At 45.6% G+C, this 26,187-nt stretch overlaps 1 protein-coding gene across 1 annotated transcript; it reads right to left on the bottom strand.

The window, feature by feature from the left end:
- Positions 1-351: 351 nt before the first annotated feature.
- On the bottom strand, positions 352-24,529 carry ITIH6 (inter-alpha-trypsin inhibitor heavy chain family member 6). The gene is given in 17 exon segments (XM_045796249.2): positions 352-681; positions 684-1,403; positions 1,405-1,605; positions 1,607-1,729; positions 1,731-1,816; positions 1,819-2,444; positions 2,446-2,470; positions 3,331-3,429; positions 3,432-3,505; positions 9,328-9,440; positions 14,427-14,538; positions 14,540-14,591; positions 16,958-17,205; positions 18,040-18,057; positions 18,059-18,148; positions 23,179-23,333; positions 24,428-24,529. Coding segments are annotated over 17 exon segments (3,174 nt in total).
- Between the last annotated feature and the right edge of the window lie 1,658 nt (positions 24,530-26,187).

Genomic DNA, 26,187 nt, shown 5'->3' with positions numbered 1-26,187 from the left:
TTACAGAGCACAAAAGAACAGATCAGACGTGTCTTACCTGGTGATGCTTCCATTTAGAACCCTGTATCCCTACCCTGCTTGGGAAACGTGAGCAATTCTCTCGTCCAACAAAGCAAAAGTCAAAACCACAGCTTGACCAGTTTGTTTTGTTTGGTCTTCCCAGTCTTAACATCCCTCCTCTCTCAGGGCCTCTAATTCTGTGCTTATGTACTGAGGCCCAGAGGGGTTAAATAGCTGATTCAAAGTCTCAAAGCAAGCAAGCAGGCAACTGTCATCACTAGAATCTGCAGAAGCCTTGTACGCTCCCAGTTCCTGGCGCTCTCTATTCACACCTACTCCTCATAGTTTGACCTATTGCCCCTGGCACTCACCATCTTCATCAGGAGTGAGGAAGGTATAGAAAGCCGGTGAGTTCAAGGACTCCACAATCATGGATGCCATCATTGATTCGGACAGCGACTCTAGCTCCTCAGGGAGACGGAGCAGACTGACTGCCTCAGGGAGGGTGCTAGAAGGCAGCAAGACTGGTGGGTCTGGGTGGCTGCCCTCTGGCACAGGCCTGGAGCTGCTCGGTAGGCTCATTGTTGGGACTTCTGACACAGATGTTCCCAGAATTTGCCTGGTGCTTTGGGGCTCCAGCAGCAGGTCATGCTGATGCCAGAGCTTTCTCGGGGCAGCAGAGAGGGCAGGGCGGGGTCAAAGGGAATAGGGAGGGGTTCTCCAAGGACAGAGGTGATCATGATACTGCTGGGACTTGCGGGACCTGAGGTTGTGCTTGTGAATGTGCTTGGATCCTGAGGAAGTGGGGGCACAGGTCAGGCAGGTCTGGGGAATAACGAGGTTTTGGGTTTATCGGGGATTGGGGTCCTAGGTTTGGAAAATTATAAGCTTGGGTAATTTGGGGGAGGTGGGATACTAGATTTAAGAGGTGATGGGATATTAGGGGTCTTAGGTAAGAGGATGCTGGGTTTAGGGTGTGACCGATTGTTTGGGGTCTTGGGAGCAGGAACCTTTGGTCTAGTGTGTGGTAGGTATTTGAGGATCTGAAGCGTGGAGACACCAGGCTTGGGCTCTGGCTGGCTTTTGGGTGACTGTGATGTGAGTACCCCAGGTTGGGAGTGTGATAGGGTGTCCGGTTTGGGTTGTGATGGAGCACCAGGTTTGGAGGGCAGTGGAATGACATGTTTCATAATGCCAGCTTTGGGCTGGGATAGGGTGCCAGGATTCAGAGGTGGGACTTGTGTCTTGGAATTCATGGGTAATAGGGTACCAGGATTCTGGTGTGATGGTGCGCTGGGCTTCAGAAGCAATAGGGCACCAGAGTTGGAGGGCACAAAGGCAGCAGTTTTTATTCTGAGAGTTGGCTGAACCAAAGTGCCAGAATCTTGCTGTGCTGGATTTGGGGGCTTTTGGTGTGCTGGGGTGAATAGGATGCTTAGTGCTCTGACCCAGTGGCTCCAACTCCTTGGAACTGGGCATAATTCCTGTAGAGGCAGGAGTCTTTGAGGATAAGTAAGACCTTGGTTTCACAAGCCTTGATTTGGGAGAGACCTGGGGTACCAAGGCTGACTGGTCTGTGCCTGTCCCTAGGCCGTGCCTGTCCCTAGGCCTTGCCTGCTGGTGGATGAGGGTATATAATGGTGCCTGGTCCAGCTGCAGTGGAAGTCTGTACCCTGGCCTTCCCACTCGCCTCCTTGGGCTGCACCATGACCAGTGAAGTCAGAGGTGGGGACAAAGTTGTACTCAAGGGACAGGTTGAGGACTTTGGCGGCCAGCAGGTGGCGAGTGGTGGTGTCACGGGCCTGGAAGCATCCCTCAGCAACTCTCCAATGGTGATGTAGGCCCAGAGGTAGCAGGTGAAGTGGGCTACATTGTAGGCTGGTTCCCCTGAGACACCAAAGTTCTTCTGGCTGCTGTTGGTGGCCACCTCACTGTGGCAGGCCACAAGAAGCTGACCCTTGGGGCCATGGGCTGCCAGGTGGATGCCCAGTTCCTGCTTGCCTGCCTGCCTGCCTGCCTGCATCTGTCCTGCCACCACCAGCTCTGAGCTGTCAAAATAACTGGGGGAAAAGGCCCAAGGGGAGGCCCCGATCAAGCCACCCAGGTAGTCCAGATGCATATCTGCCAGCAGAGGCATGGAGATCTCCTCATAGAAGCCCTCCAGCGGTAGGGCTGCATCAGTGCCCTCGTACATGCACCGGGCTGCTCCCCGGTTCTCCAGGGGCAGGTGACACAGCAATGGGAAGTCAGTGTCATCCCCAAAGGCCAAACTGAAAAGGGACACCCTGTTGCCCAGCGCCTGACAGATGTTAGAGAGGATCACCCTGGAGGTCATCACACTGGCTGTGGGCTCCCCATCTGCCAGGAAGATGATGAGAGGGCTCCTCCCCACACTGAGGCCCCGCCCAGTCTCCTGATTGCTATAGTTCAGCACTGCTATGGTTTAGCGGATCCCCATTGATGCCAGTCCCTAATTGGGAAGCAGACTGTGAGACCATCTTTTCTAGTTATTTCTATCCCCATTGCGGACACACTGGGCAGCTCACCAACCTCTCAGGCTCAGTCATTTCTCCTCATCTTTGCTCAGATTGTTTCTGCTGCTTATCTTCCCCAACTCCCCCACCCCCACACAGGCTCCCTGAGATCTGACAGTGGGGCCCACACGTCCTTGGCTTTTACCACTCCCTGTCTCAGACTATGATTTGCCTGTTTCCTGGAGGGATATCTAATTCTCTAGTCAGACAGGCAGCTCCCCAACGATAGCAACCCCACCTCCATGCTACAGGGGAAGAAAGGGCTGAGTTGACAGGAGGTGGTGGGTGGGGGCGACTTTGGTACTCTCCTGAGAGACGATTGATCAAAAGCCAGAATCAGGGCAGCGGCTTGACCAAATGCTTGGAAATAAATATGTGGATTACAGATTTTAAAAAGTTGTGGCAAATTCTTCTGAGTATGTGCTTTAAAGAGGAAGAAACTCAGGGCCAAAGAAGAATGTGCCCTAACATACGTAGTGCTATGTTCTTTCTACTGGGAAGAGGGACACAGAAGGATGAAGGGACATATTTGCATAAAATATAATAGTGACATTTCAGGTATTGTGAGAGGTGAGGTGGGTGGAGGAATGAAGGGAGCATTTCAAGAGTTCCCCACATCTGGGGCACCTGGCTGGCTCAGGTGGTTGAGCACATGACTCTTAATCTCAGGGTCGTGCGTTTGAGCCCCATATTGGGCCTGGAGCCTACCTGAAATAGAAAAAATAAATAAAAAATAGAAGGAATTCCCCACATTACCACAGCCCATCCATTTGAGTGGGTAGGTCTAACACTTAACAACCATCAGCTTCCATGTGACCCAGGTAATCCTTGGTGCTATAGGTATTCTGGGTGGTAGCCTGGATGGAGCCTCCAGCTTCCTAGACACTAACCGAGAAGAAAAGGTGATGATGTTGAAGTGGTCCTTGACCCGCAGGTCACCAAGGATCACATTCGTGGCCATTGTAGTCTGTGGGATATGGATGAAGTGAAGGAGATGGACCAAGGCTGGAGATCTTGCTCAAGACCGAAAGGTTATTTCTCTACAAGGTACTAAGGCCTAAGCGTTGTGTGGTTTTAAGACTTTCTGACTCCAGCACTCTGTAAGTCTAGAATTCTCAGGTCAAAATGCTATAGGCCCTTGGATCTAAGCCTAGAATTACACTGTCCAACAGTAACTGCTAGCCACATGTAGCTATTTAAATGTAAGTCAGTTAAAATTAAAGGAAAAAAAATGTTAAATTCTCTTTCTTTACTTGCAGGAGCCACATTTCAAGTGTCCAGTAACCACATGAGAGTTATTGCAGAGCAGTGGCTACTGTATGGGACACCCCAGAACTTTAGAACATTTCCATCATCAAGATAGTTCTATTAGACAGTGGTAGTCTAGAAGGTTCAAGCTCTGTACTTTCAGGGTGCTAGGATCCTGTGTGTCCTGTGGTTCCTGGACCCCATGACCCAGGATTCAGAGATTCCAGGACCCTAAAGCTTAAGAGCTTTATGGTTTTAGGTCTTTGTAACTTCCTTTCAGTGACTTTGCATGCCTTGGTTCTGTCCTATGTAATCTGTTCTTTTACCTCACGTTCCATTTCTTCCAGACTGATCTTCTCATCAGCCCCCCAGACAACCCAGATTCCATTTTTTTTGTTCTGTTTTGTTTTGTTTTTCTCCACAGCTTTCCTCTTGTCGTGCCCTTTAGATAACAGACCTCCCTTTTACTTATTCATATCTTCACTGCTCCTTCACTGGGCAGCCCTTGCTAGATTGCTTACTCTGACCCATGACCCTTGTACCCAGATATTCCCTGTCCCAGATGGTTTGCTGACTGTCATACTAGAATATTTTCATTTTCCACACAGATATTGAGCCCTCAGAGAACAGGTTTTGGAATGCTTCTTCCCATTGGCTCCCCTCTCCATGACAATACCTAGCATAGGGCTAGGCACATAGGAGGTTCAGGGAATAGGGAATGTAGGTTCTAGTATTAGGTACCACTTCTAGGGCACTTGTTATGTTCCAGGCACTGTGCTAAATACTTCGATGCACCAGTTCATTTAATTGTCATAGCAACACAATGAAAAAGGTACTAATATTATACCCATTTTATCAGTGACAACACTGAGGCTCAGAGAGGTGGAGTGACTTGCTCAAGGTCACACAGCTAGTCACTGATGAACCAGGGACTCAGATCCATATTTTGGAGGTGTTAAACATTACGCCTTCGCATTTTTATATTGTCATAGATTTCAGAAACCACGGGAAATACCACTTGTGGCCCACCTTTCTCTACACCTTAAACTGATAGAAGATGCCTTGAATGCTTTTAAGTGGATCAGAGAAAATTTTTCCTGCCATAGGATGAGCTCAGGGTAAAGGTCACACATACTGGAATAGGGAGCTGAAGTTTTGCTCAAGACTGAAAGGTTATTTCTGTACAAGGTACTAAGGCCGAAGTGTTGTATGGTTTTAAGGATTTAACCATTCATTCTTGTTTTCATTCAGAGGATTGCAAAGTAGAGCATGATGGCCCTTCATGAGAATCTCCCATTAACCAGAGACAGATTATGTTTTTAGAAGTATATTGTTTAATCTATTGAGATTTTCCAGCTATCTTTCTGTTATTGATTTCCAGTTTAATTCCACTTGGTCTAAAGTTCCATGTGAGCTTGAGATGGATGTGTATTGTGATGTTGTTGGATGAAGTGTTGTGTAGATGTCAATTAGATCCAATTGATTGACGGTGCTGTTCAGTTAAACTATGTCCTTACTGGTTTTGTGCCTCCTGGATCTGTCCATTTGTGATAGAAGGGAGCTAAAATCTCTAATTATTAACAGTGGTTTCATCTATTTCTCCTTGCAGTTCTATCAGTTTTTGCCTCATGTCTTTTGACGTTCTATTGTTAGGTGCATTACACATTAAGGATTGTCATGTCTTCTTGGAGAGTCATTCTATAATTATAGTTATATAAGATTCATTTTTCAGTCTGAAAGCAGTCATTGTTTATTAACTGGCCAATTTGCTGAAATAATGATGGTGGGTAGATACCTTAGTATATCCTTCTAATAAGCTGTTGATCTGGTCTTCCTTATTGCCAGCATCTGCACCTTCCACAAAATGAGTGATCTTTTTCTTCATTCCACCTCATGGAGAAGGTAATTTGAAGGGCCACTGGAAGTTTTTTGCTTCTTTGAAACACTTTACAGTAGTATAGATCTTGTGAATCAGATCCTCCATGCAGATGATGCCATATTTACCAAGAGATAGAGCAGTGTGTTATCTGTCAGGGAAATTTACTTTTTGTTCCTTTATACAATGCATCTCTTTACCCCTGTGTAATTTACTTGCTCTAAAGTCTACTTTGTCTGAAATTAATATAGTTGCTCCAGCTTTTTTATGATTAGTGTTCAGCATGGTGTATCTTTTTTTTTCCATATCATTACTTTTAATCTATCTGTGTCTTTACATTTAAAATGGGTTTCTTGTAGACAGCACATAGTTGGGTCTGTCTTGTTTGTTTGTTTGTTTGTTTGTTTGTTTGTTTAGGGTCTGTTTTGTTTTCATCAACACTGATAGTCTTTGTCTTTTAACAGGTGTATTTAGACCATTCATGGTTAAAGCGATTACTGTTACAGATAGATTAATATTTGCCATCTTTTGGAGTGCCTGGGTGGCTCAGTCTTTAAGCCTTCGGCTCAGGGCATGATCCCGGAGTTCTGGGATCAAGCCCTGCATCGGGCTCCCTGCCCTGCCGAGAGCCTGCTTCTTCCTCTCCCACTCCCTCTGCTTGTGTTCCCTCTCTCGCTGGCTGTGTCTCTCTCTGTCAAATAAATAAGTAAAATCTTTAAAAAAGTATTTGCCATGTTTTTAACCATTTTCTATTTCCTGCTCTTTTTTTTTTTTCCTTCCTTCCTTCCTTCCTTCCTTCCTTCCTTCCTTCCTTCCTTCTTCTTTTTTTTTTCGGTCTTCTACTCTTTTTCTGTCTTCTGTGGTTTTAATTGAGTGTTTCATATGATCCCATTTTCTCTTGTCTTTTAGCATAACCATTATAGTTTTAATTTTCTTTTCTTAGCAGTTACCCTAAAGTGCGCAATATGCTTTTACAACTAATCCAAGTCCACTCTCAAAAAACACTGTACAGCTTCATGTGTAGTAGAAGTACCTCATGACAGAATATTCCCAATTCATCCCGCCTGTCTCTTATATAACATTGCTGTCATTAATTTCACTTATCAATAAGCTGTAGTCACTGAACATATTATTTCTGTTATTATTTTGAACAAACTGTTTTTGTTAGATCAATTAATTACAAAAGAAAAGAGTTTATTTTTACCTTAATCTATTCCTTCTCTAACACTCTTCCTTTCTTTATGTAGACCCAAGTATCTGAACTACACCATTTCCCTTCTCTCTGAAGAACTTCTTTTAACATTTACCTGTGCAAGGCAGGCCTACTGGCAACAATTCCCTCAATTTTTGTTTGGCTAATAAAGTCTCTCTATCTCTTTCACGTTGGAAAGACAATTTTGCTGTATACAGAATTCTAGGCTGGTAGTTTTTTGTTTTGTTTTCTTCAACACGTTAAATATTTCAGTTCACTCGTGTTTTGTTGCATGGTTTCTCAAGAGAAGTCCAGTGTAATTCTTATTCTTGTTCCTGTATAAGTAAAGTGATATTTTCCATGGGCTTTTTTTTAGAACGTTCTCTTTTATTGTCTTCAATTTGAATAAGATATGCCTATGTGTAGATTTTTTGGTAATTATCCTGCACGGTGTTCTCTGAGTTTCCTAGACCTGTGGTTTAGTGGCTGTCATTTATTTGGGAAATTCTGTACCCAGTATTCCTTCAAATATTTCTCTTTTTTTAATATTTTTTAAAGATTTTATTTATTTATTTGACAGAGAGAGAGACAGCCAGCGAGAGAGGGAACACAAGCAGGGGAAGTGGGAGAGGAAGAAGCAGGCTTCCAGCGGAGCATGGAGCCCGATGCAGGGCTCGATCCCAGGGACCTGGGATCACGCCCTGAGCCGAAGGCAGACGCTTAACGACTGAACCACCCAGGCGCCCCTCAAATATTTCTTCTGTTACGTTCTTTCTTCTCCTTCTGGTGTTCCCATTACACATATGTTAGACTTCTGTAATTGTACACAGTTTTTGGATATTCTCTTTTGTCTTATTTTGTTTTACGTTCTTTTTTCTCGTTGCTTTTCAGTTTGGGAAGTTTGTATTAACATGTCCTCAAGCTTATTGACTTGTTCTTTGTCCATGTTCAGTCTCCTAATGAGCCCACACCAAAGGCATTTGTCAATCCTGTTATAGTGTTTTATCTTTCTAGCATTTACTTTTGCTTTTCTTAGGGTATCCATCTCTGCTTGTGTTACTTGTCTGTTCTTGCATGTTACCCACTTTTCCCATTAGAGCCCTTAGCATATTAGTCATGGCCATTTTAAATTCCAGGTCTAATAATTTCTCTGCCGTATCAGTCTGTTCTGATGGTTGGTTCATCTTTTCTGACTGTGGTTTGTTTATTTGTTTGTTTGTTTTTCATTTTAGCATGGCTTGTAAGTTTTTGACAAAAGCAGACATGATATATCACATAAAAAGACCTGAAGTAAATAGGCCTTTAGTGGGAGATTTTATGTTTATCTGGCCAGGAATTCGGTTGTGCTTGCTAGTTGCTGCAGTTGCATATGTCAGAGGCAAAGATTTCTTTTAGGGTCCTTGTTTTTGACTCCACTGTTGTCTTGGGTTTCTCGGGATATTCTTTCTTAAAGAGTCTAGGCTTCCAGTTCCATCAGCTGTAATCTCCTGTTGTTATACAGGAATGCAGTGCATGTGGTGATACTGTGTGGGGGAAGGAGAAGCGTTTCATAGTTCTATGCTCAGGTCTCAGTCTTTTAGGGCACCTATGCCCCTGGAATATGACCTCCACAAGTGCTCCCCAGCTTTTTCCTGACCTTAGTTGAGATGGGAAGGTTAGAAAAGTTTGGAGTTGGGTACATCCTTTCCCTTGCATTTAAGACTACAAAAGACGGCTCTCAATATTTCCCTTCCCCCAGTTTGGTTACACTCTGGTAAAATACAAGTCAGTAGCCCTAGGTCCCGTGGGCTCTGTGGTTCAGAACTTCAAGGCACGTAGACTGTACTGCTCCAGGTCACTTGAACTTTATAATTCTAGAGTCCCAGAGTATTGTAGTTCAAAATACTGCTTCCGGAACTTTATGGATTCAGGCTCTAAACTCAAAATCTCTTTGGCTTATGGCTCCAGTATTCCTTCTTAAGGGTGCTCTGGTAGAAGGGCTACCATGTTTAAATCTAGATGGACCAGGACTCTGGTTTCTAAGCACTACAACGCCACTGCACTGTATTTTTCTGGCTTTGAAGTGAAATAAACAAAACAAGACAAAACAAACCAGTGGCCTCTGGAAGGTTCAGAGTCTAAATTGACTATGGTTTTCTTTTTATTTGTTGACTCAGGTTTTATGACACCAGAATTCTCCAGCTTGAAGGTTCTATGACTCTGGGCCCCTTGGCGATCTGAAGTGTTGTGGTTAAGGCTCTTGATGATCACAGCCCCATTGTCCAATGTTTCAATGTTCTCAGCGTTCTGTGGTTTCAGGTCTACACGGATCCTGAGGTGCAAGGTACCAGGACACTAAGGTAAGCCTCGGCCTATAAGATCCAAGAGTGATGGGAGGTAGAGTCTCTAGTCCCAGGGACCACCGTTCCCGCACACTCTGCTTTCTGAGCCTTCTAAAACAAGAGCTATGAAAGGTCTGCAGGGTCCTCGTTATCTGCTTCATGGTGGTGCCAAACATAGAGCTGCTCACATCAATAACGAATACCACGTTTCTCTTGACAGGTGAGAGGCCTCCGGGGACAAAGTAATGAATAAAATAGCGCTCATAAGTCTGGACAAAAAGAAGTGAAACCAACAAGAACGGTGAAAGGCAGTCTAGACCAGGTCCCGTCTTACTCTCTGACATAACACCCTGCTTTTTTCCTTCCCAGGCCTTATCTCTGTTTCTAGTTAAATAGGCATCTGCGCGATTGTTTGTTTCAATGTCCATCTCCTCCACCAGAACTGCGTCTCTGCTGTTCAGGCTGTCAGCCCAGGGCCTGCCCCAGAGCCGTGGAGTAAATGAGACTGGCTTGTGGCCCAAGGCTCCAAGGATCAGGATCTCTGTAATATGTGAGTTCCTGTCCATGAGAGCTGACTTGCACAGTCTTGAGGGCCCCTGGGGACAATTGCCTGGGCTCCAGGAACTGTAAGTATTGTTTTAACCTCCCTCTATAGAGTGAGCCAGGAGCCCAGCTCCATTGCAGCCAGGGGCTGGGAGTTTGCAGGGCCTCCCTCTCCTCCTCAAGCCTCCTTTCTGCTGTTGCTGGGCAGAGTAGTCAGGGAAGGAGGGAGCAGGGGCTGAGTGAGCTGTTTGTTCAGAAGGGATTGGTTAGACCAGGTGCAGATGCCTTGGGCTGCCAGGGATGTGATTGGCTGCTGACCCCCTTCCCCCACTCCATCTCCCCTCTGCAGAGCCTGGGGGCTGGAACAGCTGAGGGAAGTGGAGGGGGGAGGTGGGAGGGCCCCCCAGGACCAGTGTCAGCTCAGCCTAGGGAAGTATGGGCTTGCTGAGGGTCTGTGCTGCTCAGTAGCCTGAAGTAAGCTCTGCCTTGGGACAGCCAGCTTTATTCTCCTCTCTGTCATTAAGGTGCTCTCTGTTCACAAGGCTGGACACACTATCTCCTCCTCTCTCAGGGGGGAGGGAGGGTAAGGGAGGACATCTTACTCTTTCCCTCCACTCCAGCCTTTGAATTAATTCACAAGTGCATGTGAGGGCTCTGTCTCCACTCTCTCTTGGCACTCTACAGCAGTTCTCAAAGGCCTCGGTCGTCCATCCTGCAACTGCCCAAGCCCAAGGCAGAGCCCAGCTGCCCTCCTATTCCTCCCATAACCCGGGCAGGTGAGAGTTTCCGGAAAAATCACATTCCTATCTCTTCATCGTCCCAGGCTCCCTGGTGGCTTCGCACCTCACATCCTATAAGCCAGAGGCATGACTCAGGTCACCAACCTCTCACGCTCTCCTCAGCTGCCATGCCACCTCACTTTCAGGAAATGTTTCCTTCCCTTCCTAATGAAGAAAATTAAGGGCACCAGGCCATGTCCCTTGGACTGCCCACCCCACCCTTGCACAGGGTTCACACACCCGTACACCTCTTCCTCTGTTAAGGAAAAAATTTAGCTCTGTCCTGGACCCCATGCACTCCCAGCCTCCAGCACCTCCTCCACTAGTCAGACTCCTTCTCTCCAACCTGCCCCACACATGTTACTGGGTCTTCTTTGGGATGTGGAAAGTGCTGTGTTTATTCCATCCGCTAAGACAATCCCCATTGATCCCAATCCCAACAAAACTCAGACCATCTTCTCTCCTCCTTGCAGCATGCCAAGGTAATGAAGTCATCACCTACAGTGGTCTTCTCACCTCCAGTTTATTCCTCTCCACACCACAGACTGGCTTCAGCCCCCACCACACACTGACTCTTCTCTCACTAAAGGCAACAATAACTCGTTGGTTTCCCAACTCAGTGGGTATATTTTGATTCTTATTGGATTGCATCTCCCTGGTGTATTTCACAATTGGCGATCACTTTTGGTCCCAAGAAGAACCTCTGTCTTGGGAATCTGATATGGCAAACTCTCCTTATTCTCCTACCAGCTGTCTGGCCCATTTGATTCAGCCCTTTCTTGAGCTCCATTTTCTCCCCCTGTCCCTTAAACAGTGCTTCCTGATATTTTTTCAGTCATGGCATGCAAAGAAGATGATTATGCTTGTGTAGCACAATGGAGGGAAGTGGTGGGGATATAGAGCTCTGAGCAGACTGCTGGCAGCTGGAGGGACTGGACACCCTGAGGGTTGAGGAGATCAATGGCTGCTGGACTGGGAAGCCATGCCCTAGTGATTGCCATCCTGAATCTGCTCTTCTGGCTCAACGCATTCTCCCTGGGTCACTTCCCTAGCTCTGGTACTTTCAGTCCCTGAATCTCCATGATGACCCAATACTTCTTTCTCCAGTCCAATGCTCTCCACTCTTCCCCCTCCACAACTGCATACCTAATCACTGTTGGATACATTCCCTTGGATGTCTGAAGATGCCTCCAATGTATTTTGCCCAAACAATAAATTCGTACATTTCCCCCATCCTGCCCTTGTGTGCCTTTGTCATTTACAGACGCTATCATCCACATGGTCACTCCAGATACAAACCTGGGTGTCACCCCTGAATCTTCCTGTGCCCCTCAATCCCCACATCCAGCCAGCCACCAGTTCCTGCTGGATATATCTCAGGCCCACCCCTCTTCTCCATCCCAAACCAACAAAACCCAAATTCAAGACTTCTTTCTCTTTGGTTCTGCTGCTTCTATCGTGGCCCCTCTGATCCATGCCTTTTTGCAGCAGCTGCTCTGTCGGGTCTTTCTAAACTCACACCCCATAATGTCATTCCTTCTCATGGCTCCCTTGTCAGCTTCAAGACATATTCCATGTTCCTTATCATGCCCCTGCAGCACTCGTAGCCCTCGGTCTCACCTCTTACCATTTCTTGTGCCTCAAATCAATGCTCCAGGAACTCCAACCTACTTGAGGCTCCCTAAACACCCCTGGATATTTCTGGCCTTCGTTCTCTGTATCATGCAACTCCCAGATGGCTAAAATGTCTTTCCCTTTTCATAGCCTCTTTCCCAACTTGGTACACTTTTTTTGGTATTCTTTAACCCAGGTCAGTCTTCACTTCTTCCAGGAAGCCCTCCCTGACCACCTTCTCCCCTCATGATGGCATCCATCCCAGCTTGTGTTGTCATTGAAAGAGCACTTCTCATCTTGTGTCTCTCTCTGTGTGTGTTTCACCCAGAGACAGTGAATAGGATCTGTGTGTGATTCACTTCAGGGTTCCCAGCATCAGCCAGCTGTGGGCATGAAGCAGATTAGGTACCCAGAGAGTCCCAACTGAATGAATGAAGGGGTGGATGTGCTGGACTCTGAAAGATGGGCATACTCAAGCAGGAATGGGAGGTCAATTATGGGGTTCTTGGTAGGGGATGCAGCAGTCAGGGCACACAGTAAATGGGAGTATCTGCCTTGCTATTTAGTGCCTAATTCCATCTGCTCTAATTATATTTCTGTTCCAGGCAATGGTCAAAAAGGTAAAGAACGAGGAAGCAGACAAATACCTCGATTAACACAACCCACATGATAGAACACCAGGTTAAGGCCCCTCCTGCCACCTACTGGCAGGGTACCCTCAGCTCCTGTTTTGAGAGGGAGAATTATTTTATTCCCCCTACACTACAGGCTGTACCATACCTCTGTGCCTCTGCACATACCGTCCCCCACTCTCTCTGCGTGCTATTCCCTTCACACTATCGACCCAGGCAGAGGTAGAGTCTATTCATATTTTCCCAGGCTGATTTAAAGGCCAACTCCTTTAGGAAGGCTTTCCTGGAACCCTCCTCAGTGGTATCTGCGCATAACCCATTACAGATTTATGCGCAGCAATTTGAACCTCTTATGACTGCCACAGCTCTATGCATCCAGCTGCTTAGGGACTGGGATGTTCCAGAGGAAGACTAGAGGTTGTGTCCACCTCATTTCTGAGTTCCCAGAGTCAATGAGGACAGGACTGGGCTAGAGTAGCTCTAGTTTGGTGGTGATGTATCCAACGTATGAATGAATGAGTAAATATGTGCATGGGGAGAGGTGATGCCAAAGCACTATATTAGCCCAGAGCAGACGGAGGAATTGTCAGTGGGCTGGGGTCAACAGAGACGTGGCGTTCGAGCAAGGTCTTCAAGGACGAGGACCAGTGGAGAAAGGAGGGAGAAGACATTCCCAGGGCAAGCAGATAGTATGAGCAAATGCTCAAACACAAATGAGCGGCAAATCCAGGTGTTTTTGAAGAAAGGCATGTGGTGTGGTGTGGTGAGGTGTGGTGTGGTGTGGTGTGGTGTGGTGTGGTGTGGTGTGGTGTGCTGTGGGGCAGCTGGAGGGTGGTTTGTGTGCTGCAGGTGGTGAGAGGTATGGCAGGAAAGGAAGGCTGGGACCAGACATCACAGGCTGCTAGCCAATCGTTGTTGTCAAGCCAAGGGTCTAACCCTCTGGCAGAGCACAGGATCTCTGCATATTCTTCACGAATATATGAGCTCAGAATTAAGGGCTCCCTGTTTAGGCAGATGGCTCAGGTGAGGCAAAAAGAATTTTTAAAACTTAGAGATGGCAAGAAAGTGCGAGGGAACATGAGAGTATCAGAGCTGCAGGAAGTGTGAGACCCCCATGAGTGTGAGAGACCAGTTACTGGCCAGTGGTTCACTTTCCAAAAGGACTGGTTAAGAGTGGGCTATAACTTGATGCAATTAAGAATGGATTCATTTTGGGGTGCCTGTGTGACTCAGCAGGTTAAGCATCTGCCTACAGCTCAGGTCATGATCCCAGGGTCCTGGGATGGAGCCCTGTGTTGGGCTCCCTGCTCAGTGGGGAGTCTGCTTCTCCCTCCGCCTCTCCTTCTGTTTCTCCCTCTACCCTTACCCCCCGCCCCTGCTCCTGTGCTCATTCTCTCTCTCTCTCTCTCTCTCTCTCTCTCAAATAAATATAATCTTAAAAAAAAAGGAATGTGTTCATTTGGAGTTTCATCCGATTTATACGGTTCCAGGTCTCCAACACTTAGAGGAAGCACATGTGTCTCCTATGCTGTGAAGTCTTGTGTCCCTATACATCATTCTGTCCGTGTTCACTTGTCCTCACTGATCTCTAGGGAAAAACAGATGAGCAACTTGCAGAAACCAGATTACTGGCCAGACCTGTCTGACTCCAGAGCCCATACTCTTTCCATTCCCCCGGCCCCCTCACCTGCACGTCTCCAGTGATGCCCTCCATGACTACATTGTGCTGGACTACAAAGTGGGCCATGATGCCCGAGCTGGAGAAGGCAGGCTGGTCTTGCAGCGTTGGGCAGCGTTCAGACACAGGTCTCTCCCCTCTCAGTCCTGGTGGATGGGGGCGAGTCAGCCTCACCTGTATGGGTGGGGAGAGTTGAGGTGGGTGGCATGGAGGGCTCACCAGGCAGACATCCAGGAAAGGGGATGTCAAAAGGAGCAATATCTGAGCATGGGGAAAAGCAAACCCTGCACCACTTGCTGCTCCTGCTGTTTACAGCACCCTTCCACTTGCCCCAATGCTATAATCCCCTCCAAATCCCACAACCAGCTCCTCCTGCTGTGCCTCTTCCAGCAGGCCCAGGCTGACAGACCCAGCCCTCCCCACAGCTCCCAGGCTCTGGAAGTCTGACCCTCACCCACAACCTCGCCCTGGCTCACTTGCCATCCATCCCTGGGCCCAGTCTCCGGAGGAGTGTCATGTCCCCTGGTAGACCAGGGGCCTGGGTCTCCTCCCACAGAGGCTGTGTGGTGTGTGCTGTGGAGAGAGACAAACACAGAAACAAGGCCTAGGCCCCTCCCATGCCCCTTACTGCTGTGGGAAATTGCAGTCTAGCAAGGTTCCCCTCTGGGATAGAATTTCATGTGTTTTCTTCCCCCTCTGCCTTCTAACTCTCAGAATCACGTGTGTGAATAAGGCTTTTAGCGCCTCATGAATTCACAGATGATTTTCTGGTCCCGGATGTTTGCCGAGCAGGCCACAAGATCAACTCTTCTGGAATTTCAGCCCAAGACGAATGTCCATTTAGACATGTCTCTGTGCCTCCTTTTTTCCAGAAAATGGAACCTTGGGAATTCTGCTTCCCCCCTCCTTCCGGCTACAGCTGTCAGGAAGCTTAGGGGCAAACTGAGCCCCCATACTCTCTGAGGCGCCTGCTTACATACATTCCCTTGGCTTCCTTCCTTTCAGAGGTCTTTGTTCTGTTTTTTCCCCACAGGATTGGCTCTACCCTCTGTTTTAACCTTTAAGGAGAAGGGGGAGGGAGCTGCCATTTATAGCTTAGGGCTTAAGAGTGCAGGCTGCAAGGACTCAGATGCTGCCTGTGGGCCCCTGGACAAGTTATTCACACTCTCTAAGCCTCAGTCTCCTCATCCATAGCACAGGAATGATAATAGCTCCTATCTCGTAGACAGTTTGTCTGTGGGGATTAAATGAGACCATTAATGTAAAGCATTTGGAACCATACTTGGTTCTTAGTAAGTGCTCAATAACGCCAACAATTACAGTTATCATCACATCTTCATGAGACTCTGCACCAGTGATTTGTAAGAAAGAATTTTCTCAAATTCTCACAATGGTCCTGGGCTGTAGATGGCATCTCCCCATTGTACTGGTGGGAAAAGTGAAGCGGAGCAATTGAGTGATTTGCCTGTGGTCCCACCTTAGGAAAAGGTCAAAGCTGGGATTTGAACCCAGGGTTGTGTCTGTCTCTCTCCTTTATGCATGTACACCACCCTGCCTCTCTGGGTCAGCAGGCTCAAATGAGGCAAGACCTCCAAGCTACACAGCTTGGTGTGGGTGGCCACATGGCATGAGTGATTTCTCTGTGCCTGTCCCTTCATCTCTCAGAGGAGGTGGGTAGGCCAACTCAGTGGTTCTGCAATCTGGCTGGATATCAAATTCACCTGCGAATGGGTTAAAAACCATAGATTCCCGGGCCCCTCCCCAACCTACTGAAGCAGAATCCAGAAGGCTGGGGTCCAGGAATCTGTATTTTTTTTTTAGGATTTTATTTATTTATTTATTTATTTATTTATTTATTTATTTATTTGACAGAGGGAGAGGCAGTAAGAGAGGGAACACAAGCAGGAGAACCGGGAGAGGGAGAAGCAGGCTTCCCACTGAGCAGGGGCTCAATCCCAGGACCCTGGGACCAAGACCTAACAACTGACCCACCCAGGTGCCTGGAATCTGTATTTCTAACAGCTCACACAGTGATTCTGATGTAGCCAGTCTGGCCTTCAAACATCTATAGATGAAATTTAAAGCGAGGCTGGCAGCCAGGACAGCTCTCTGGCCTGCAGAGCCTGAGATGGTATCCTCAAGGGCAGCCTGCACTTCACTCTGTCTTCCCATTGCCCTTGCATTCTCAGTGGTCATTTGAGAGCTGCAAGTTTTGGCCAGGTTGGCTTCTGCAACTTCAGTATTATCACCACATGATTTTATGGTGCCAACCAAGCACCCCCTACTGCAAATTTTATTTTTTCATAAGAGAAACACAACTTGGAAAGTTATTGGACTTGCTTATTTCACACAGCTTTCAAAGGTCAGAACAAGTTTATAATACAAGTATCTTGAAATCCAAACCTCCCCCTTGTCATTTGAATGCAGAGGGATCTTGGCAGTGAGGTCAGGGCAGAAGTGGTGCTAAAGGGAATCCCAAGTGCAGGTTCCCATTTAGGGAAGGCCAATATGACGGTTGATGCATAGTGCTGCCAACATTCTTCTGTGGGTGTTGGTACACAGGTGGGTGGCCCTCAGAGGTGGTATGTGAACATAGCCAATGCCCACTCTTTCTGATACTGTCACCTCTACACTCAGCCTTGTGACTAATTGGCCAGGCCTCAGGCTAACCACCACCAGGTACTGGCCCTGAAGCTACTGCAGCAGCCCCTCATAGACCAAGGAAAATGTCACCTCTTTACCTGCTGCTGGGCTAGTAGAGATTCTGAACTTCTCTGATTTCTAGTCCCTGGATATGAAAGGGAGGAGGGTAGAGAGGGGATGGCATCTCATAAGGGGGAAGAAAATGGATAGATGACCTGGTTCTGCCCATGCCCACCATAGTCCCAGCAGAACTGACCAGGCTTCCAGTTCAACTAAGTCCCTCAGCGATAGTTTGTCATCTGCTTATTAATCTCTCTCCCTCATTCACACTCTTAAGTATTGTGCCTGAGAAATTGATTCACAGGCAGCTTACACATAAGGAAACTCTGTGGGTGAAAATCTGAATGTAGACTAGAGCAATAAATGGCTAATATTTTGTTTTATGAAAATTGTTTTCCATTTACACACAATGCCTCTTTCCCATCAAATAGCCCCTCACACCCATCCTCTCCCCATGCTTTAGAGTAAACTTGTTTATATGCCAGTAATTCCTCAGTGTGCAGTAGCCAAACCTAAAGTTTATGTGCTTGATGAAACTCTTTTGGAAGCTGGAAGGAAACACTGAAGGAAGACTTTACATTTCTGCCAGTTGAATGGAACTCAGTTAGGAAAGAGGATTCAATTTAAAAAAATCTTACTTGAATATAACCTTACTGGAAGGTGCCAGTTCTTAAATAAGCCACATCCTGCTGGGAGGAGGAAAGTGAAAATGGGGGTGTAAACTCCTGTTTATTGAACACTTACTTTCTTATAAGTTTAGATACTAATTAACTTATATCATCTTCATGTAATTGTATGAATAGAGATCATTATCTCCATTTTACAAATGTAGGAACTTGAGGCCCTGGAAAAACACGTATAAGCTCCTATCGCACAGCTAAGATGAAATTGTCACATTTCAGACTGGATGAAGCCTTACCTGATGCCTACATGAGCATGTCTTTCCCTGCTGTTGGGCTGTCCCATAGATTTTCTTTGCCTGGTGCTTCTCTTTGACTTCTGCAACAAAGACTTTATTGTTGATGGTCCTGACAGAGGAGGAATGAGAGAGATAGAAACAGAGAAAGGAAAAAAAAGACGTGGTTAGAAACATAGAGAGAAAGATACAAACAAAAAAGATGGAGGAAGAGAAGGATGGGGAATGGGGAGAGAGAAAGAGCAAAATAGTACCATAGAACCAGAGTGAGAGAAAGAACAAGAGAGGGGAGGCCAGGTAGATAAAATCAGGTGAAGCAGTTATTATCTCCATTTGTTAGGTGGGGAAATGGAGACCACACAGTTGGCATATGGTGGACCTGGTGTTAAGACTTTTACATTTCTCAAAGTGTTGAATGAATTCCATGTTTTGGCACATAAGGTTATGGGACACAACTGAACATTTTTATTGTAATTGTTATGTGTCTACTGTAATATGTATTAAAATATAACTAGCACATTGAACCCAAGAACTCACAGATATTTTTTCTTAGGATAAGACTAATTCAGGTAATCTTAAAACATGTATCTATTTTAAAAAACTATATAAAGTAAATAATATGGTGGATGGTACATATGGTAAAAATTGTGAAAGCAAAATGCAAATCCCTGCAAAGTCATCTGGCTTGACTAGGGAGGGGGCCTTGACCTCAGAGAACTCAGAGACTAATGGAATACTAAGTCAGACTGCTTACCGCCCCCCCCCATTTTTCCCATTGCTCTGAGGAAGCTAATAGAGTATAAATTTCAAAGAAGGGAGGGGGCACTTTTGTCCCAAGCCTTTAGGAAAGGGTCCTAGAGGATGTGGCCTTCGTGCTAGGCCTGAAAAACAGGGAGGCTTTGGATAGATGTTCTTCACTGGTCATGCCTTTTTAGTCACCTTTGTTGGCTCCTTCTTTCCTGGCCTCTAAAACTTTGGGAAACTCCAACACTCTGTTCTCAACCTCTCCTTCCCCTCCTCTGTTCTTTCTACAGTCACTCTCTAGGTGAAGTCATCTATCCCTATGGCTCTAAATATCATTCACATACAGATGACCCCCAAATCTGTATCTCTTTTGTGGACCTGTCCCATGAACTCCAGACATACATATCTAATTGCTTGCTTGATATTTCCACTAGAATGTCCAATCAATATCTAAAGCGTAACATAACCCAAACTTAGTTCCTGGTATCTCCATCACCTCCACCATCTGCTCCTCTCCAGGCTTCCTTTTCTCAGGAAATAGTTGTTTGGTTGAAAAATTTGAGAGTCGTGCCTGACTCCCCTCTTCCTCTCACACTTCACATCTTATCCATCAGGGAATTTTGGCTCTATCTTAAGGTACATCCACAATATGACTACTTCTTAACACTTCCACAATTACTACCCAAGTCCAAACTATCAGCATCTCTTGCTTGGACAAATGACCTATTAACTGGTTTCCCTCTTTAATGCCTTGCCTCTTTATTATCTGTTCTTTTCACAGTAGTAAGAGAGATCATTTAATCCTAAGTGAGGCCATGTCCCTTCTTTACTCAAAACTCTCTGTGATTGTCTGAACTCAGAGTAAAAGCCAAAGTTCTCACCAAGGGCCCCATGGCCCTTCACAGTCTGGCTCACTGTCACCTCTTTAACCCCATGTCCTCCTACTCTTTCCCTCATTTATTCTGCTTCCTCCACATTGCCCTGATTGCTGTTTCTTGAATTTGTTCAGCACACTCCTGTCTCAGAGACTCTGCAATGACTATTCCCTTAGTCTGGAACACTCTTCCTCCAAATCTCTGCAAGTCTTATACCCTATCTTCTTTCAGGTCTTTGTTCAAACGTCATTTCCTCAGAGAGACATCCTTGATTACTCTAAAATAACACCTTCTTGTTCACTCTGTATCTCCCTTGCTCAACTTTCTATTTCTTTGTAACACAAACTGACATATATTTCCATGTTTAATTTTTCCTTGTCTGTCTTCTCCAGTGTACTGTGAGCTCCTTTAGGGCAGAGATTTTGTCTGTCTCATTTGCTGCTGTATACTCAGTGCATGGAATATGGCCTGGCACAGAGCAGGCACTCAACAATTATTTGTAGAATCGCCATTCTGGATAGACAGCAGGAAAACACAGAATGTATTTCAAGGAACAGTAAGTATTGAGTTAGAGCAGAGGTGCAGGTAAAGAAAGTATGGAGGGAAGTTTGGAGTGGTTGGGTAGGCCTAGAGAATAAAGGGATTTGAATACCAGAATCAAGGAGCTCATATGGCAGTGAAGATTTTTGCTGTGGAGAATAAGGATTCAGGGATAAATCTTGAAAAGGGAAGGGATGCGTCAGAGCTGTCCTTTAAGGAGTGATAGATAGTTCAGTGTCCTACAGAATATTGGTGCAACTCTGTAAGAGGCAGAAACAACAGTCTCCATTTACATATGGAGAAACTGAGGCATAGATATGGGGGTGGGGTGGAGGTGGGGGTTAAGTTATTTGACCAAAGCAGTGTCTGCCAGGAACACTTAAGGAGGATATGCAGCTTGCAGAAGAGACCACTCAGGCAGGAAGTGTTTCTAGGCAGCTCAAACAGACTATTGCTGCACTAGTGTGGGGGTGGACTGGGCTGGCACTGCCCCAAGGTCTCCTGGGAGGTGTGGGGTGTAGGGTGGAGCTGGTCTGGCAGCAGCACACTGGGGCCTCTGTGTATGCGCTGCCTCCAGCAAGCATACTTTCCACAGAGTCTGCCCAAGAACATTTCCTCCAGCCTACTTTGCTTAATTAAAAAAAAATTCTTTTGGTATTTTTTTTTTCCTATTGAAGCAAAAATCCAAATCCTGCCCCACTACTTGGCCCTTGGATCATTTGACCAGCAACCTCTCTGGTTAGCCCTCATACTACAAATCCATACCAGCTTTTTTGTCTTTGGTCCCCCCTCCTTTCCCTGGTTCTCACATGCAATGATTCTGGTCCCTTCAAATCTTACCCATATGGAAAAGCATGGTTCTAGGAAGCTCTCTTTAATCACCTCAGCACCTCTCCTGTGAACTCCTTGGCCAGGGGCACACGTCTCACCTCCAAACTTTCCTCTCCTTAGGGGAGTGCCATCTGTCCATCAAAGCCAGGAGGGTCCAGATGACAAATCCCAGAGCTGTTGTTGAGGTTTACAGGTTGTTTATAGTACAAGGACCCCCTCTGGTGAAGGAAGTCAGAGCAAAGGCTGAAATTCTGCCTGTGCTGGCCTTACTCAACTCCTAAATCTGAATCCACTCCCCAAAGCCAGGGGGCCTTTTTCTAGTTCACACTAAGGTGTTATATGGGCTGATGAGGCCCCACTAAGCTCCCCTTGACCTGCTCCTTCTCCCATTTTTATTATTTCAAAGAAGGCACCTTCATCTACCAGGTCAGACAAGCTGAAATCAGTTTGGCACCTCTGTGTTACTTTTCACATACATCAGGTTGTTTTTCCCTCTTTATGGTCTCCAATCCCACCACCACTGCACTGCTCCAGCCCTCAGCATCCCTCAGGTTCCTTACTGAGCTTCTTGTTTCCCAGCTGGCCCCTCCAGTCCACCTCCATTTCATTATTGTCACTCCTTGCTTAAAACCTTGCCGTGTCTCCTCATTATGGGCCACAGTTATTTCTTTGTTTTTTAAAAGATTTATTTATTCATTTGAGAGAGAGAGTGAGAGAGCATGAGTTGGAGGGGCAGAGGGAGAGAAAGAGAAAGAATCTCAAGCAGACTCCTGCTGAGGGGGGGAGCTTGATCTCAGGGGACTGAGATCATGAGCCGAAATCAAGAGAAGGACTCAACCAACTGTGCCACCTAGGTGTCCTGGGCCATGGTTATTTCTAAAGTGAGGTGCACATGTTCCAGGGGGTGCTGGAGATAAATCATGAGGGAATGGGAAAGAATATTAACAATCTACTTACAGGGGTTTTTTTCCTCATCCTTGGTTTATATTTTTACATATGCTTCATAAAATACCTAATATAGTTGTTCAGTAGTATATTTATATAATTTATAAGTTAATAAATATACATATTTGGGGGTTACCTGATCAAGTTTTTTCTAATGAGTGCGCAAACACGTAAGATGGTTTTGGACATCACCAAGTAAGGGCCAGGAAGTTGGCCTGGCATTGGCAGACTTCTACTACCTAGTCTTTCCTTACATCTCCAATCTCGTTTCTGACCATTCTCTACTCCTGCTTGTGTCCTACAATCCAGTGACATTGAAATTCCCCAGCTCTGCCCTCTCCTTGCTCACCTGGTGAACATCTCATATTTCAAGCCTCAATTTATATGCCATCTCTGTAAGGCTTTTTCTGACTTTTTCTGCCTGGAGGTGGGGGAACTAACCACTGTCTCCTGGTAGGCCTCATCATTCCCATCATCCTGCATTCACATTTCTCTTTTCTCCCAGCATATTATTATTATTATTATTATTATTAAAGATTTTATTTTATTTATTTATTTACTTGACAGAGAGAGAGACAGCCAGCGAGAGAGGGAACATAAGCAGGGGGAGTGGGAGAGGAAGAAGCAGACTCCCAGCGGAGGAGCCTGATGTGGGGTTCCATCCCAGGACTCTGGGATCATGCCCTGAGCCAAAGGCAGATGCTTAACAACTGAGCCACCCAGGCGCCCCACTACCATCATATTATTAAAGCTATCTGCTTCCTTTTTCCTGCCCCCCATTAAACTGTGAACTCTTTGGGAGCTGGGACTGTGTGTAATTTATCTTCCTCTTTCTGTAGTACCCAGCACAGTGCAAGTCACACAGTTGGCATCAGGAAATGTTTGCTAAAAAAATAATCAAGTTAATATTATCAGGGACTTATGTCTCTGGCACTGATTTAAGCAGACGCTTTCACATATATAAACTCATTTAATCCTTGCAGGTGGATCCTAATTTTATCCCCATTTTACATATGTGTAAAATGAGACCCTGAGAAGTGAAGTGACTTGTCCTGAGTCCCAAAACTGGCAGAGCCAGGATTCAAACTCAGGAAGTCTGATCTCAGAGTGCATGCTCTTTATCACTATGCTCTGCTGAAAAATGGACAAAAGAATGAACAAAGGTCTGCACAAATGAATAAAACAATAAGTTTGGAAGCAGACATACATAGTAAAATTGGAGATAAAGGCAAGTTGAGGCAGATGCAGGTCAAGGATACCCTTATGGGCCTCAGCATGTGGATTGAACAGGACAGAGGTGACCAAGGTGTGAGCACAGTGGGAAACCACAGTAGAACGTATGCAATAGCTTGTCATCAACAGCTGAGAGAGAAGACAGGGAGGTGGGTTAAATTGATTGTACCCTTGGCCTATATGTGCTTGGGAACATGTACTTGGGAACTCAGAACTCCTGAAGAGACCACGGGGTACAGGTGGAGAAACTGAGGACCAGAGAGGGAAAACAGCCTCTGTCATCCATTTCATAAATCTGCTTAATATTCTGTGAGCTTTATCAAGTCTCAGAACCAGATTTTCAGAAACACCGGACAAGTGTTTCAACAACTCTAACATGCACATGAATCCTCTGGAGATATTGTTAAAAACGCAGATTCTGATTTAGCAAGTCTGGGGTGGTGCCTGTGATTCTGCCTTTTCTGCAAAGCTCCCAGGTGATGCTGATGCTTCTAGTCCATGGATTTTACTTTGAGTAGCAAGGTTTTAGAGTATAACAGAGTGGCTGTCATTCATTGAGCCCTCCTCTATGCAAGGCACTGTAATAAACATATATATTTTCCTCCTCTTTAGGACCCCAGGTGTAAAAAATTACATCTGGTAATTGTCATCATGCACTAAAAGCATGATAAGCATCTGGCACCCATGATCTTATTTAATTCTCAAATTGACTCTCTGAACTAGATACTACTCTTGTCCACATTTTACCAATGTGTTAACTGGGCCCAGAGACAGAGGTCACATATAGGTAAGATATTGATCTTCGCCTTTCCTGAAGCCATGATCCCTCCATTTATCCACATATAATATACATCTAGTTCAATCTCAGTGTTGGGCAGTGGGAAATGAAGGCATTTGGGACCAGATGGACCTAGGTTCAAATTTTGGTTCTGCCACTTCCTAACTATGTCTTAACCTCCGAGCCTCTGTTTCCTCCTCTATGTGATGTGGATAATAATAGAGCTTAGCTCACGGAGACACTGTGAGAACTAAATGAAATAGTAACTCTAAAATCTCTGGTGCAGCACCTGACATGTGCTCAGCAAATAGCAACTCTCTTCTCTGGCCCTAGCTTCTGAGTTGTAGGACTTAGAAAACAGACCCAATAACTTTCCCCTATTCCCCTCCAAAGAGCTAATTTTCTCAAAAATCCCGGAGCTTTGTTCCCTCATCCCAGAACTGACCTTTGTGCTTAACGAGGTGGGGTCAGGAGGTCCTTGGTATATCAGTTCAAGGAGAATGGTCAGCAAAAAGATGACACAGATGAGGCAACTCCATCCAGACATCTCACCTCTGGCCTGAGTCCATTGTTCACGTCCATAGGGTCTGAGACGATCCCCAGATTCTTGCTCTTTTACACCTCCTTCTCTTGAGAGAGAGGAACTATCCTGAAGGGTGGGGAAGGCTCTGAATGTGGCATTGAGGCCCATACAATCCAGGATTATCCAAGAGCTGGGGTTGGCATCTTGCCTGGAGAGGGGCCAGTTCCATGTTTCCCTTTTTCCCCTCATCCAGCTGTAGATGAATAAAAGCTAAACATAATAGAGTGCTGGGTCTGTCTATTTGCTATGTTAGCTCAAGGTGGAATTTTTCTTTCCTATAAACATCCAGAGGAGCCCAGAAACTGAGGCCAGAGAAAGGTCACTTAGCATTGATCATCTTAAAAAGATTGCAGATATGAGAGAGGGGTTGGTGGGGCAACCCCAATCCTGGTCCCTTCTGGCACTGACTTTAACTTTGAGACAGGAGAGACTTACTTAAGGTCCCATAACTATTTAGAGGTTCCACAGACATGAGACTTACAATCTCCAGAATAATCAGAGGCCAAGACAAGCTAGGGCAAGAGTGAGAATATAACATAGTGGTTCAAAATAGAACTACTAGATTCAGATTATTTGGGTTTGAATCTCAGTTCTGCTACTTACTGACAGTGCAACATTGATCTAATAATATTAATAATTAATATTTAATAATGTTAAGTTAATTAACCACTCTATAGCCTCTGTTTCTTCCTATAAAATGAGGATAATAATAGCACCTATCTCATAAGGTTGTGGTAAAGTTGTAATAAAGATTAAGTGACACTGTACTTTTGGAATGCTTGGAACAAGGTTAGCATTCAGTAAATATTAGCTGCTAAGACTAGACTGGGATGAGGCCGGACTGAGATGAAAAGTATGGGAAGCTCCCTGTCACTCTGGAGACCTGGGTGGAGGAAGGTTGGGGATAGGCTGAGTTGATGGGCATCAGTCAGTATGTGGGAACCTGGAGATTCGCTGGACTGTGTCTACAAGTACAGTGGAGGACAAGAGTGAAGAGAGGATCTGAGAAAAAGATTACCTGAAGGTCTGCACATGGGATATCAGCATCAGTCAGAACCCCTATCTCCCTGTCCTTTTCACCCACATAGGGAACACACAGCTCCAATACTTACCTTCAGGCAAGATCTCTAACGTCATTTTACAAACTTTGTAGGGAACACTCAGACCTGTCCTACTGCATTTGGTACCACAGAACAAAACCTCCTCATTCTGGTATTTGGACCACTCATAGCCTGTCAGTTGTCACCTCCCCCAAGTCCCCACAAAGTTTCCTGTCAGAATTTCCTCATGGAGGAGAGCCCTCTTTAGAAAACAGCCCTGCTTGTACAACAACAGAGAAACCAGCTACCAGTCCTATCCCTTAACTAGGAATGGATAACCAAGGATCCTTGGGCAAATTAAAAGAAACTGCAGCATGAAAGAAAAAGACTAAAGTAAACAAATAAAACTACTGATCCCAGAGCAATTTGGAAATTTTGGAAACAGAAGAGAATTGCAGAAAAAAATGATAATATTCTCAGTAAAATTCAAGAAGATATAGCATGAGTAAAACAAGAGCTAGATGCCACAAAATAGGAACAATTAGAGAAAAGAAAGACTTCTTAGAAATGGAAAATAAGTTG

Source organism: Ursus americanus, chromosome X (genome assembly GCF_024610735.1).
Source record: "Ursus americanus isolate L20-20 chromosome X, mUrsAme1.1.p, whole genome shotgun sequence".
Taxonomy (NCBI): domain Eukaryota; kingdom Metazoa; phylum Chordata; class Mammalia; order Carnivora; family Ursidae; genus Ursus; species Ursus americanus.
Note: the sequence above shows the minus strand (reverse complement) of the source record. Positions and strands in the feature narration are given on the sequence as shown.